The sequence below is a fragment of the Lissotriton vulgaris genome, unplaced genomic scaffold, assembly GCF_964263255.1.
Source record: "Lissotriton vulgaris unplaced genomic scaffold, aLisVul1.2 SCAFFOLD_288, whole genome shotgun sequence".
Classification (NCBI taxonomy): domain Eukaryota; kingdom Metazoa; phylum Chordata; class Amphibia; order Caudata; family Salamandridae; genus Lissotriton; species Lissotriton vulgaris.
In genome coordinates this window covers 125,627-141,415 of record NW_028246500.1, presented here as the reverse complement: position 1 = coordinate 141,415, position 15,789 = coordinate 125,627, and the positions used below count along the sequence as shown (strand labels likewise).

Genomic DNA, 15,789 nt, shown 5'->3' with positions numbered 1-15,789 from the left:
TAGCGGCTGCAAGTGGTCCATTAATGTGACTACCTATTCACATTGTAACACTGATGAAGAGTTAAAAGAGTCCAAATGCTTTAAGCTTCAAGGGAGGGGGTGAACTGTATGGAAATTAGTTATAAGGAGAATTGAAGAAAATGAAGAGGACAAGTATACAGTGTTAATTTGGGGAAATGTCTGCCTTGGGAGACGGTCAGGTAAACCAAGAGATTTTGTACCAATCTATATATATATAGATCTGCCTGCCTCCAGCAATTGTCACATTCCTGTAACTTTATTTAAAACATTTCAGGAACTAACTTACCTATTTTAGCCTTATCATCTTTGGAAAGCTTCTTTATTTAATTAAAGCCCAATCATGTATTCTTAGGTTATACCCCAAACATAATATCCTTACATTAACGATTTAACTTTGCAGCTCAAAAATACAAACACTTGCATTTTCATTATTTTATTCTGTTTTTGTAATCTTCAAAATGTTCTGCCATGAGACAGGAATGCATGATAGGTAGAAATGGCTCAAACATTTTCACATGAAACACTCTTATTCATATTTCATTCACAATTGTCTTTCCCTAAAACATCTACAATTAAATGATTCCACTCATTTCCATCCATTATCACAGATTTTTGTATCCAATAAACAGTAGTTACCAGCAACTGAAAGCTGTAAGGCTTTTTGCATATTAGTAAAAAACATGAACTACAACACAAGGAAACTGTCACAACCATAAATCTCACTCACATGAAAACCCCAGTTAGACACATGTAGATTTTTAAAAATGAAATGGTATTTAACACAAGAACATAAGATACACTGAAATACCAATTTCCGCACTGTTTGTTGCACTAACCCTATTTACTATACAGCCTGATATTTTATTATGTGTAACCTAACCAAGACTCAATAATGTTGTGTTCTATTGCTACTGTTTAGCAAATCGAGGAGTCAGACACTACACCTCTTCTCATAATATGCTATATACAGAGCACACTTAAAACAGATGGCTTTTGTATGGAATTCATTTTGCTCTTCTTGTGAAGAGAACTACAGTATTTTGAGGTTTTCAAGAACTGATGTAAACAAGATATAGATATATATGTATAAATATATAAGGACTCTATTTACTAAAAGGAAGATTCTATTCTGCTCCAAAGACAACAGGTTTTAGTAAATAGACTCCTTAAAGTCCTTAGGGAAGTCCACTCAACTAGTTTTTCTATGAACTGATGGCTAAATACCTGATCTGCTGCACCATTACTCCTGAGAAAATACTAAAAGGGAATGACAGTTCTGATGCACTTTGGAATGGTGCAATCACGTAAACGCTTGCACACTTAAGACTCAAACTCATCCAACCTTTCTAAACATTTTCACCTAAAATATTAGCAAAATGCAGCAAGTTTCCAAAAATGTTTTATGCAATCAAAATGTAAAGAGAAATCTAAAGGAAAACACTTTTGTCAACGGCTTTCCTTAATTCGCAAAACTGAATCGTATGAAAAGTGAAGTTGTTGAATAAAATATACATAAAACAGGTTTTTGTTAATAACAAAAATGCCATGATGTCCCATATTTGGCTAAATACAGCCATATGAAAGTAGGGTTTACAACAGCGACTTAGAAAAGTCGTGAAAAACAAATGCACAATATGTGCAGCTAAAAAGCTTATATCAGGGTTACTAAAGAAAGAAAAATCGTAATTTCTTAATTTTGGCAAATATAAAAAATATCAATACATCGCATAAATCCCTAGCACCAGTTTGAATCATTTGAAACAACACCATTTACTGTTTGCTTTTGCACCAGGGAATTAACCATATATGAAGAAAATGAATCTTCTTAAAATTCAGACCTTTTTGTGATATTCTGTCTAGAGTGCAGAGAAAACGGACAAATTTGGGTTTCGATTACTAAAATTACAATACAAAAATCTTTTAACTGGAGCCGCACCCACACTAACAAATTAATCTTTTTAGCACATATGCAGTTCATAATTTTGCTACACTAATTTTTTTATTTAAATGCTTACAGTCATTTTTTTAAAACGCTTATTGTCAATAGTTCTACAAGACAAAGTGTTTCTTAAGATTGATTCTCTAAGAAGGGCATGCAGGGCAAAAGGACTGCCAGCACATGTCCACAAGCTACAACTACTTTAAGAAAATTGCATATGTGTTTATTAAGAAGGCAGTGCCATGAGCATCACATCAGTTTTCCTTAGAAGGAAAGTAATAGGCTTCATAAAGGCCCGCCTCACCTGCCACACTGCTATGCACTGACAAACAAGCCACCTAATCAAGTGACAACATCTGATAGTGCTCTAGTTTGGTGTTGGAAGTTCTCTTTGATATTTTTAAGTGCAATACTACAATTGCCCCACCCTTACCCTTTCCAAACATATACAACATACAAACTCTGACACATGCTGCAGAATAATAACAAAGCTACAGTTCTGTCCCACTACGGTCGACACCGGCCCGTTCATTTGTCGCTCCACACCTTCAAATAGATCTTCAGACGACAATCACACAAAAACCCCATTAGTCTGGGGGGAATCACCATTCTCAGCTACTTACTCCTCCCAACTAGAAACCCTCTTCCCAAAACGAAAGCAAACACCACTGAGGGGGAAAAAGGATGATCCTCTGAGTTCAATTGGTTAAGACACTGGTGAACTATTCGGCTGCTCTTCGGTATCCTGCTGGTTTTCGGTATCTTGCTGGTCTTTAGTAAGAGGAGTCAACTCATCCTGCTCCTCGTTCATTTCATTAAATGTTTCCTGACTGTTTGTTTCAACTTGGTTTAGGTTGCTAGTTTCTGTTTCCGCTTCCATCTGATCTTCAGGTGTTTCCACAGTCTCCTCCACGTTGTTCTCCAGTAACACAAGAGAACTAGAAATCACATTTTCGTTATGTGATATTTCGTTGAAAGACTGAGGAAGTGAGTCTGGGGTTCCTGGCTGTAAAGCATTGTCAATGGGAAGGGCATGGGCTTTAGTGGTACCGATTTCTGATGAATTGTCATTCTGCGAAAGAGATACTTTTTCCACCACTCTCCACTGAATGATACTCATGTCTTTTCCTCCAGTTGAAATCAAGTGACTGTCATTGTGACAAAAGCTAACATTGGTAACATGGCTGCTGTGGGCGCTGTATTTGTGACTTGGGGCCTAGGGAGAAGGAACAAAAAAACACATCGAAAGGAATTAATGAATTTTAAATTGTTACCCTTCGTAACCAATATTAAGTTATCACATATCTTCTGAAAATCAATGTAATATCAAACGTTCATATCTACCATGTTAATCCACAGTACTATCAACATTTGTATTGAAAAATAAAAGACAAGCCAGTTTTTATGTCTAGAACAAAGTCTTGAATTATGCTTTATACTTTACCCGGAAGCAATATTTACTTAACAAAACAATACAAGTCTTATTAACACAGCAAAGACGACGTCTTTACGTTTTAACATCTGACTACAACCAATAGCATTCTACCACTATTTTCTTTGTTACTTCCTGCCCTTTGCGCTTCTTCGTCTTCGATGCTGAGAAGCAAGGAAAAGAGTTTTGGGGTCATAGACGAGGTGCATATGTGAATGATGGTCCATGAGCTGTTTATTAATTATTTCCTTGACGAACGGAACGTACTGGGGATATTCAGGATGGCAAGTAAGGGCTGTAAAGCAGGCTCAGTCTCCTTTTTCAATAATTTGACAAGCTAAAATAAGCTTTCCTAAACAGCAAGGAGCTTCTACACTTGAAATACAGCAACAAGAAGGAAGCCTAACCTGAAGTATAGCATTCACTTGAAATGAAGTACCGGGAAGACAACCTCTCCTATGGCCAGTGCCAGGATATTGCGAATGAATCACAGTGGTATACTTGGGACTCTCCTAAAGAGTCTACTCTTGATGCATGATTTGACCTTAGCCTTACCGCTCGGTTCCAAACCAGCAAAGGGATCAAATGAGGCACCTACCATAAATCTTGGACTAGGAAGACATCCCTCACAAGCTCTATGTGGGGCCTTCAGTTCTCAGATTGACACAGGACATGAAACACGAACTTTGCAAACTGTTAGTCAATCAGGTCAGAAAATTAGTCTGAGCTAAGAAGCACCTGGCTAAAGACTGAGGTTAAAGTGGCGCATACTATGGAGATTGACGTTAACATGACTACCCTCCTTTGTATTCCTAGAATGTCAAGAAAGTCAGGCATGGAATGGTTATCATGCCAAAATATGCTGCTGAACCATTCTGACCCATGGGATAAAATTATGGAAATTGCATAAGACAGCAGGACGTTATCTGTAAAGAATGCTTCAAAGGGCTTCTTCTGAATATTGGCCCTAAACTGGAAGCACCAGCCACGTAGAAATAGAACCAGTGGCTCAAGCACCATTGTTCTGCGACTCATTTGTGGGGGAAAATAGGACATGTGACTGAACTAATACTGTTGTAGACAAAGAACAAATGTCAACAACAGTTTTATCTATGAATGATCAAGGAAGGAGCTACATATCTGGCAATTTTGAGTCATCTAATCAGAACTTTATGTGGGATAACTGCACTTTCAAGACAAAAGGCAGCCAATACCCTTTCTCTCAGACCAGGCAGGAACAGGAACGAGAACAGTAACTCCAAAACACACAATGCCACCTGATGTCTGTTCATCTGATGGGAGAATTGGCCCAACTGCTCCTCGAGATCTTCAAAAAATTAAGCGATTACACTTGTAATTTTTCGGAAATTTGTTGGATGAACACAATTCATGGGAGTGAAGTCCCTGGCTGAAGTATCATAATCAAGATGGAAGGCATTATTTTCATTGACTGCAAGGATTTCTGGCCCAAAAGAACTGTTTTTATCTGCTTAAACCTAAAGGATGCTCGACTGTAAAGTGTTTCTCATCTGCAACACTTTTCTCCAGTGAGGGCATCCTCCCTAGATCCCTAAAAATTAAAATGATTCGGAGCAAGAGGATAGACCTCAAAACTTCATAAACATATTTACAAACGTTTCCGATAAATATGTAATTGTTTTCGCCTTCACTTGTAAAAAAATACAGGTAAAGAAAAAAAAAAACTTTGAAACAGTCGCCCCAATGCATAAGGGTGACTGACCATTTATGTCTTGTTTTGAAGAAGATAAAACAGCAAACCCTATGCACACACTTGACGAGTAAAAAACGGATACAATGTCCTGATGTAAAAAAACAATAATGCAGAGAAACAACAGTAATGTGCAACCAAATATATATAAGTGATGATTGTCAATAAAGAAGTCTTGGTCTCCTTGCTTTATTCCAACACAGCATGTGAACAACCAGCCGACACGTGTTTCATCGCATCTTGCGAATCTTCAGGGCTCCATTGGTTGTGTATTGGACCATATGGCCGCTCTTCCGGTGATACTTCCGACCCGGAAGGGCCCAAGACCATCCAAACGTTTATTGAAAAAATGAGGTATAATCGCTTGTAAGCGTAGTGCGCTTATTATCGGTTGCCCGGGGGAAGGTATACTTCTTGATCACTGTGTGTCTGAACTTTCGATGTTTCTCGATTTCTGTGAGTGATTACGCAGCCTGTTCCGGACTTTGTGTCTGAGGGCGTCTTGCTGCTTTCCTCTTCTCCCGGGTCTCCTCCTTCCCCCGGGCAACCGATAATAAGCGCACTACGCTTACAAGCGATTATACCTCATTTTTTCAATAAACGTTTGGATGGTCTTGGGCCCTTCCGGGTCGGAAGTATCACCGGAAGAGCGGCCATATGGTCCAATACACAACCAATGGAGCCCTGAAGATTCGCAAGATGCGATGAAACACGTGTCGGCTGGTTGTTCACATGCTGTGTTGGAATAAAGCAAGGAGACCAAGACTTCTTTATTGACAATCATCACTTATATATATTTGATTGCACATTACTGTTGTTTCTCTGCATTATTGGTTTTTTACATCAGGACATTGTATCCGTTTTTTACTCGTCAAGTGTGTGCATAGGGTTTGCTGTTTTATGTTATTGTGGATTGGTGAGCTTGCTCGCTTCTCCTTGAGTGGTTATATGGTTATCCACTCACCCAGTTGCACCACACTTCATTGGTCCTACAGTGCTTCTATACTGGCAGAGCGCCCGCTTTCTGACATCCTAAAAACCATCCTTCCCTCAAATTGTTTTGAAGAAGAGTTGGGCCTACTTCAGCTCAATTAACTCCGCTCCTGGAGAATTCTTTTACAGCTGTTCTTTTTTATGCGTTCAAGATTAGCAAAGACTTGTTTATGAACCCGGAAAATATGCCCTCAACACAGAAGAAATGTTACAGGTACGTTTTTCTGTAACATATTCCTCTCAGATTCATAAACTTTAAATCAATCCAATACAGCACTTCAACCCTCAGGCTGAAGCAAGACTGGAGATGTAGTATTAACTGACGGGCAGGTCCTGCGCTACAAATACTAAACAAAAACACTGCAATCACCATGTCTCAAATTTAATGGGTTGCCACAAGTACCAGGATGGGTTGTGTTGGTGTCTGTTAACAATGTTTTGTATTCAATAGGGTAAGGCAAATTAGAAGCCTGTGCTATATACTTACTGTAGTAGTACATTACTTACTCTAGTAGTATTTTAGCAGTCAATTCACATCCAAATTCTGTAAAGTTTATTACGATTGCGTTGAAGGAATTTGAAAGAAAACAGTCAAATTAATTAACTGATTTAAATCTGATACCATTTAAGAACAAAAGCACGTTGTGACCTTAGTACCACCTGAGGTTTAGGAAAAACTGTTCAAATCTTGTCGCTAACAAAAATGTTCTCACTAATTTTGGTATCTAATCCAATTCTCGTGTCAGATGAGACTGCACTCAGATCAGCCATGTTTCAGGGACAAAAAGGTCACAAATACAATCCGGCCAATAGCCTTAGCGTTCAAACTCTGCCATCAACATCTGATACTATCCTGGCAACGTCTGAAGACAGAAATGGGTATTGCATAAGAAAACAAATTATCCAAAATCGAAAATATATTGCATGTGAGTTATTTGGAAAATAAGGAACTCCATTCACAGGCAATTTCTTTATGGAACTGAGGCTTCACCTCTAAAGGTGCTAGACAACAGAAAATAAATGTCAGTGTCCATACTGGCACCAGTGAATATTCCTACGTATGAGGAAAGAGATTCCAGCTAACTAGAAGACAGTAGAAAGAAGATGCTTTACTGTTCAAACTTTCCTTAATATTTGGGGGAAAACACTTTCATACAAGTGCTATATAGAAAGCACTAAAATTGGCAGGGGAAGAACTTAAAATATAGCTATTACTCAAGCAAGGTGGAAAGTGCCCCGTCAATATCAATGTGTATGTGTGCTTGCAATGTGAAGTAATGTGGGACTCCTCTAATCTTAAACTCATTGCCTATAACCACAACTTGTCTATAACACTTGCTCGTTGTGAGGAAAATAAATATCCCTGATGCAGTTATTGGAACACAGCTGGGGGACACAAATGCCCTCACCTGGAGAACAGGACTGGGCCCTTGTTTTCTACATAGTCCGAGTGCATCTGTCTTAGATTTGTGAACTAGACACTAATCCAGAAACCATTTCGGAGATAGAATGGGGTATATACTTTTTAGTTTTTTAATTAGAAGGTGAATAATAAATTACCAAATCGATATAAACATGATGACTTATAGCTTCAGGTAGAGGTGTATAGTTAAAAACGTTGTTGGACAGCATGCAACATCATGGAACCAGGCTATATCAATAAGGGAACAAAGTCAAAGTAAGTTTTATTGTTTGGTCAATTAAAACCTTAACAATATAAAAAGTAATTTAAAACAATCAATAAAATGTTCCCGTTTTTAAAACTTGACATTAATATGTTGCTGATAACATTTTAAACACTGTTACTTAAACATGCTCTAATTATTTGTCCAGATTCCTGTCTATTTGTACTGGCAAAGTCCCAACCATTTCAACAGACTTGATCTGTTGTTTAAAAGTTTGATTCGTTTGCTTTACTTCAGAGGAGTCAAAATAATTGCCAACTTCTGGCTGGATTTTTTTGAGTCAATTTTCAGGGCCTGTTCGAAGACATTAAAGAATTTAATCAATTTGCAATTCAATTGTGGGTCCAATGGGTCTAGCCCTGAAATTATTGTAGCTCTGCAGGTCCTGATACCTTTGGCATTAAAAGTTTTTCTAAGTAAAATAACTTGTGCATTGTGAAGTTGAGCATGTACAGATTAGAATGATAAAATCCTCTTTATTATAGCTGCAACGTCAACATTATTTAGGCCCTATGTGCACCCAGGTTGGCTGGTCCGCTATCGACTGTAGTTTCCCAAAACGTATAGACATTCATTGTTTCTTTAAGTAGATTGAGAATGATAGGCTCAAGTAAGGTGCTGGTGCAAGGGTCTTATAGTTATTAATCACCTTGAGCTGAAGATATTTTTGTCAAACAGTAGTGAATGGAATTTTGCTGATTTGTTTATTACTTGTTTAAAAGGACTTATAAGGCAAGTTTTTATTCCATAACTCAGTCGTGTAGGTTGTTGAGAAGGATTATATAGATATTGGCGGTATGGTGATTTTTTTATTCTCATCCACTTCTGTCCAACGAGCTTTGTTAACTGGTGAGGTAACCACGTTCTGTTTCAACCGATACCAAAGTTTTATTGTGGTATACACTCTCTCTATATTTTCAGCAAATTTAAGTCAAACCTGGGCCAGTGAAGCCTGACCGATGTATCTGGAAAACATTTTTATAAGTTGAGACTATTAGTCAGTTTAAAATTTCTGAATCTTTGCCATGTAGAGCGGTACTGCATACGTTAGCAGCATTTTGGCCGCCATCACTGCAAGCCGAGGTTTGTATGACAGTCCATTCAATTTTTTTGCCAGTCTTCTGAAGGTAAATATAAGTGCACTGGTTCTCTGTGACATGTACATTTTTTTGCTCTAGATGGTTTTGTCTATTATCTATATAGAAACCCAGATATTTGTAACTTTTTACTTCATCTGTCTGGTTGCCATTTAGCCAGATGATCTGCTTGCTTCTCCGGTGATTATCAATCAACATTGTTTTAGTTTTTGATATATTTATTTCTAATTTGTTAAATGAAATATATTCTGACATCTCATTTGGAGCTCTTCGAAGACCGACCTTAGTTAAACTCATTAACACCACATTGTCGGCGTATGAGAGATGTGTTAGTAATAATTTACCTATCTGCAGAGAATGGAAAATAATACGATCAAGCCTTTGTGCAAGATCAGACAAATTAAAAAGGTGTGGTGCCAGTACGCAACCTTGTTTTAGGCCTTTGGTTGTAGGCAGCTTCCTGGATAGTCTAGCACAGTCTCCTATCTTGATTTTTATCCATATTTTAGAACAGAATTGCAGTATTTCTCGTAGCAACCTCTCCGGAATTTTCCAGCTTGCTGTTTTTTCCATAGGAGGGGACGGTCTACACTGTCAAAAGCTGCCTTTAGGTCTATGAAACCGAGGTGAAGTTGTTGTTTCCTCCGCTTGTAATAAGGGAACAATTATTAATTTGGAACTTTCCTCTTTGATATATATATACAACTATATGGTGCCCAAAGATGAGATGGCCTTAACAGAGATGATGTAAGCAGACCAAGCACAGAAATCACTGCATGAACGAAGGAAATGGCATATCTTTTCCTAACAAAATGCCATGATGTATTGCAGTAATGTGAAACCCTAAGGATTGCACTATTTCCATGTATATCCCTGCACACAAAGGTTATACTGTCTCTGTGCAAAAGAAATAGAAGGAAAACGTTACCCTGTAAGCATCTGTCTATAGACTGTAATGTTATAGATGTGCTTGCTCTGCATACTCTTGCCATCTAGTGTTCAGCTCAAACATTGCGACTTTCCACAGTTCACAATGCACGAGGACACCGACTCAGATTGTTTTCTAACCTGCAGTTGATGAGTGTAAGTTAAGTGTAGTTTTCAAGACAAGTGTGCTGTGCATTATGATATGTAAGTTGAAGGAAAAGAAAGCAACATCTGTGAACCTCACCAGCTTCCAGAAAGAGGGTTGGGCGCTTGTGAATCTACATCATTACAGGCTACAAACAGATGCTTACTGGGTAAGTAATATCTTAAGTTTGTAGCATGTGGCTCTAAATATACATGCTCTGCATAGACTGAAAAACATGTACCCAACAATGGGAGGCTAGCGGGCAGATGATGCAGATGTTTGGAATGGAGTCCTTCGCACAAGTTGGCCAATCACTGCCGGTTGACAGGCTAGAATATTCACACATTAGTGTTCAGTGAATGTGTGTGGTGTTGACCATGTTGCATCTTTGCAGAAGTTGGCTAGCGGGCTATTCCAGAGGAGAGACACCCTTTCTGCATTTGAAGTGTGCGCTATGAGGGGGGGGGGGGGGGGGGGGGGCACACACGTACCTGTTTTGCCTTAGCATAGCAAGTCTGAATGCACTTAACAGTGCTTCTCTCAATGCCCAGTTTAGAGATGGCGTGTCCCAAGTAGGGTCTGGCAAAGGCCACCAAAAGTGGATTTGTTTCACAAAAGCACTAGACCCTGTCTTTATAGTACGAGTCCCCTTTTAACATCTAGGGTGTGTAAGGCCCTTTCAGCTATTGAGTCTGGTTGTGGAAAGAATATAGGCAGCTCAATTGTCTAACTTAGGTGAAAGGTGTGGGACTACCTTGGCAAAACATTTGGGTTGGTCTTGAGGTCCTCACTCTACCAGTGGACCTGAATAGAGGTTTCCCGAATTGTCATGGCATAAAGATCACTAATATGCCAGAGAGCGGCTATACTAGGAAAACTAGGTTCCATGACAGAAGCTGCAAGTGAAAGGGGTGGAGTGGTTCATAGGGCAGCCCCTCCATGAAGGCCTTCATCACCTGGATTCTGAAAAGGATTGATTGTTCCCTCTTTTGAATATATACTGCAACTGTGGCTAGGTGCAAGCATATGGAGGTGAATGCCAGGCCTCCTTGTTGAAAGTACAGGCGGTAGCAGATGATATCTCGCACAGAGGCTGCAAAAGGTCTATTAGTTGTAATAGACAGTAAACAACAAATCTTTTCCACCTGGTCGCGTAACATGCATGTGTGGTGGGTTTAAGAGCCTCACACAGCATAAGCATACATTTCTCTGGGAAGCTTAGGTAACTAAACTCTAGGACCACAGGGGCCAAATAGTTAGGTTGAGCTGTTTGGTGTAAGAGTTAATTTTGATATTGAGTGACACTGATCTGCCTCAGTGACATCATCTAGTTGGGGGCTGAAGGGCATCTCTAATAGCATGGAGTACTATGGTTGCATCTTCCACGTTGAGGTCACTATGATGAGTGTCATGGACACCTGGCTCATCTTTCTTAACAAGTACAGGATGAGAGGAAGAGGAGGAAAAGCGTAGGCAATATCCCCACCCATTCATCCATAGTGCATTGCCCATGGACTGTGTGTGTGAGCACCTGGAAGTGAAGTTTTTTCTTTTGTTTCTTTTGCAGTAGTGAAGAGGTCAATGTAGGGGTGCCACATCAATGAAAGGATAACTTGTGGGTGGAATTCTATTACGGATATGTTCGGAGCAGGTCCACAAAGTCACTGTTCACCCAAGGCAAGGGGGCTCTGGATGTAGATTGCCCAATGGCACTTCTTCAGAGTATGTGCAGGCAGCAGTGGGGAGTGAGATTCACCCCTTCCTTTTGAATGTGCTACATGTCAGTCATGTTGTTGTTCTTTAAGAGGACTGTCTTCCCTGGTTGAGCCCGAGGAAGGCTTTCAGGTCTAGAAGGACCACCAGGGGTTTAAGGTAATTGATGGAACAGACCTGGTGCTGGTTAGTCCAGGTGCCTTAAACAGGGATGTGATTAAGGTGCACTCTCCTCCCAACAGTGAGGCATTGGTCATAATGGCCACTTGTGGGAGAGTGTTGAGGAAAGGCCCGCTGAGCAACAGTCTGTTGCTATTTCATCACTGCATAAATCACTGAATGTGGGCCTTTTATAAACACTAGCTCTTTTTACTAGCCTTCCGATCGTAACCATTACTGTGCAAGGCACTCTTAGAGGGATGTGCATGTGTAATCCCATGATGGGTACTATTGCAATGTGTAGAAAACTGGGTTACTGGTGAGTTGGGTAAAACCCTACTCAAGCGAATGTATGATGATACAACACGATCATGTTGATCCTGGTATCTTACAACGCAGGTTTTACAACGCAAGTCATTTCAACGAATTGCGCTTGAGGGCACTAGACTTTGGGACAGTAATATTTACTACTCCATCACCAGTCTACGTACAGTAGAGAAGGTGTTGGATAGTAAATCGTACTATTCCTTAGCTTGCAGCGCCCTCCAGCCAAGTCATTGAAACAACGTGCGATGTAAAACCAGAGTAAACATACAGTTGTGTAACAACGGCTTTGTAAAGGTCGTCTTCCACTCAAGCAGCAACCACAATTCTTGTCATGATGAAACACAAGAAAAAACAAAATTAACCTGTGCTCAGCCCTCTGGTACACCAGTTCACCAATTTAGAAAAAAAGAGTCAAATGAAACAACAAAAATTCAATCAATAGAACCAGAGATGAGCAATTTTAAATATTTAGGTAAAAATAGTGCTTAAAAGCACCAAGAGCCAACTGTGGTTATCTGGTCTGCCAGAATAGGACAAAGTCCCAAGTTCAGGCAGACTGTGATGAAGCATGGGCTGGGTACAGGGAACAAGTTAGGACAGAGAAACAAAGTACCTTAAATCCTGGTTGCGGAGCATTGCAAGATCCTGCGCCACTAGCAGTTCTGAAGAAGCAGCGGGCTGCAATCAGAGATCCTGCATTGAAGACGCGTTGCTCAGCAGCAGTTCACATAAAGCAGTCGATGGTGCTTGCAATGCGAGGTCCTGCGAAGGCGTGGAGAATGATGTTGATGAAGGGGGCTTGTGAGGCAAAGTCTTGCGTTGAATATGTGTCATGCAGTCAAGGAGCTGCGATGTGAGCTCATGCATCGGGGATGTGCAGCAGCGGTTCTGTTATGGAGCTACAAGGACATGCCTCACGCTGCATTGGTTGTGCCCAAGAGACCACAGCTGGGCTGGCAGAGCACCTTCAGGCCTACTTCCCTGGGATGTATGACGTTACAATGCATGCTTTTACCACGCATGCCTTTACAACACGGTTTTTACAACGCATGCCTTTACGATGCATACTGCTTTGTGGCGCTGGATAGTGAATAGTTTAATTTACTATTCCAACTCCAGTCCCCGTGGATAGTAGGGAAGGTGTTGGATAGTAAATTAAACCTATTCCCTATCCTAGAGCGCCCCCCCAGCGCAATGCGTGTAATGGTTTGCGTTGTAAAAGTTGCGTCGTAAAGGCACGGCGTGGTAAAAGTTGCGTTGTAAAGGTTGTTTACCCTTCCCTGGGTCCAGGACTGGGGTGTCACCACTTGGGGGGCAAGACTCATAGCAGGCAGACTCCTGGTGCTGGGTGCAAGTTGGTTGGAGCCTCTTCTGCTGAGTCTCTGATCAGGAGACCAGATAACTAGCCCTTGGAGTTACTCAGGTGGTCCTGGGTTCAAGATGCAGGTCCAGTCCTTCGAAGGTAGTAGAGAAGGCAAGGCACCAGTCCTTCTTGCAGCAGAGCAGTCCTTCTGAGTCTTCCACAGGTCCAGAGGAGTACTGCAGAGATGAGTGTGCGGGTCCAATATTTATTTATGGTGCCAGTTTTAAAGTAGAAGGGGGTTCTGAAGTTTTCCACCCCAGAAGTGTTTGGAATTTGCTGCCTCCCTGCATTGACCCTAGCTTATCTGGGGGCCCAAAAGACCCGTATGAAACCCTTTGTGAGTGTGCTGAGGCAGAGCCTTTGTGCTGTGTAAGTGTGGTAGGTGACAGCTCCTCCCCTCATCAAGTCAGAGATTGCCCATCCTGTCTACAACTATTCCCCCTCTGTCTCCCTGTTTGGGAGAAATACACAAAGACCAAATACCAGCTACACCTAGTCACATGAACCAGGATTTTACAATATCATAGGGCGGTAGTGATGGTTTGAACAGTTGCACATCAAATTCTCTAAGTAACTTAGCGTTATCCGTTTCTAGTATATCAATATATAGAGATAACGGTGCCATTCAAGGTAACAGAGGCATCCCACTACCAAGGATGCCAAGTCAACAGGTATGAAATACCTTTTATTAAACGTCTTAGAAATTGGTTGTACCTCGGCACTCTAACATTTTACTTCAACAATTTGCAATTTGGTCATTAGATTTAGCTAAATGGCCAGTACTAAAGGTCCTACAACAATGATTGCTTCATCAATAGGAGAACATTATAAATGTATCAAACAAAGAGAAAAGAGAACATCAAAAGATCGAGTATTTTTCTGATTTTTCTTTAGTGAAACTGCTGCTAGTGTGCATGAAAGGCATGTTTTGTATGGCAACCATATAAATGGGATTTTATGACATTGATAGTAAACCCTACACTGTGAAGTAGGAACCCTGGTGTTCAAGTGTGTGCTAGGCATTGTAGGCTGCTGCTGCTCTTTATCAGCCAGCCAGCTAAGTATGGAAAAACACAGATAGCGCTTCTGCACAGATGCTGGTCTGCCACCTCTAGACATTATAAACATCGTTGGTGCGGAAGTCACTTCGAAGGGCAGAGCTTTGAACTGGCAGTGTTGTCCACTTACCACAAAGTGAAGGAACCGGTGGTGGCCCAAGTGGATATGGAAATGGAAGTAAACAACCTTTAGACCCAGCTAATTTATGAAATACTGGAGGGTGGTCATGTGAGAGTGTTCCAACAGGATGTTGTAATTGAAGAGCCCGATACTCAGGACCTGCCCAAATTACTGCACTTTTTGGGAGCTACAAATTACACTCCTTGGCCTCTTTGGTGTGGGTGCACCAGTTCAATGGCACCGTTCGCGAGCAGTGCCTTCCAGCAGTTCGAGACAGTAACCACGAGGACCCACTGATCCGAGGCGATCTCCTCACTGTAGGGAAGGAAATACAGTAATCTCCCCTCGACAGGTGTGCAATCTGGGGGGACCAATGCAAAGTCACGGTTTGGAGGTTGCCTGCAGTAACTGCCTGTACTTTTGTTCCAGTTGTTGCCCTGTAACAGTTCTTGGTTTACCTCTTGCGTTTCTGGGACCTTGAAAAGACAGATGTTGGCACTGGTAAACTTGCTCCTGACTGGGTGAAGTTCTCCGCTCTGCCTCAGAACTGCTATCTCCGAAACACAGTTTTCAGGGCAGTGTCCTGTAGAACACCCATAGATTTGGCTATTTCAGTGTGTTCATTTTCTCTTGAATTTCAATCTGTGGGCCAATTAAATGCTCTCCATTGAACAGAAGATTGTAAAGATGCTGCTATACCTCTGGTCTTATCCCCGAGATACGTAGCCAAACAAGGCACTGTATAAGGATATTTCATTGATGCATTGGGTATTGGCATTGCTGAATTGAGGGTGTAGTGAATGCTGGCATTAGATATAACGTTTTCCTTGGTCACAAGCTCTTGTCCCTTCTCCTATGAGTTTCTTGGAGTTGCTTTACCAATTCCTAACAATGGTACCTAACATATGGAAATAGGAGGCCCACAGAATTGGTGATGCACCTACGGGGGGCAGTCCCCACTATCACCCACTTGGCTTGCCAGCTGCATCAATACACTTGTTCTCCTTTTCTGGCAAGCCTCACCTGTCGCCTGTGCCGAAGCAGGTTTCCACACTGTATCAAGGGAGTCTGGGTAACCAC

General features: G+C 41.0%; 1 protein-coding gene across 1 annotated transcript in view; it reads right to left on the bottom strand.

Moving 5' to 3' along the window:
• Positions 1-438: 438 nt before the first annotated feature.
• Positions 439-15,789, bottom strand: part of LOC147665935 (echinoderm microtubule-associated protein-like 4) — a 114,213-nt gene continuing 98,862 nt past the window's right edge. Inside the window, exon 17 of the mRNA XM_086949399.1 lies at positions 439-3,176. Coding sequence (XP_086805525.1) covers positions 2,667-3,176 — 510 coding nt within the window. The 3' untranslated portion in view covers positions 439-2,666. The remainder of the gene's footprint in view (positions 3,177-15,789) is intronic.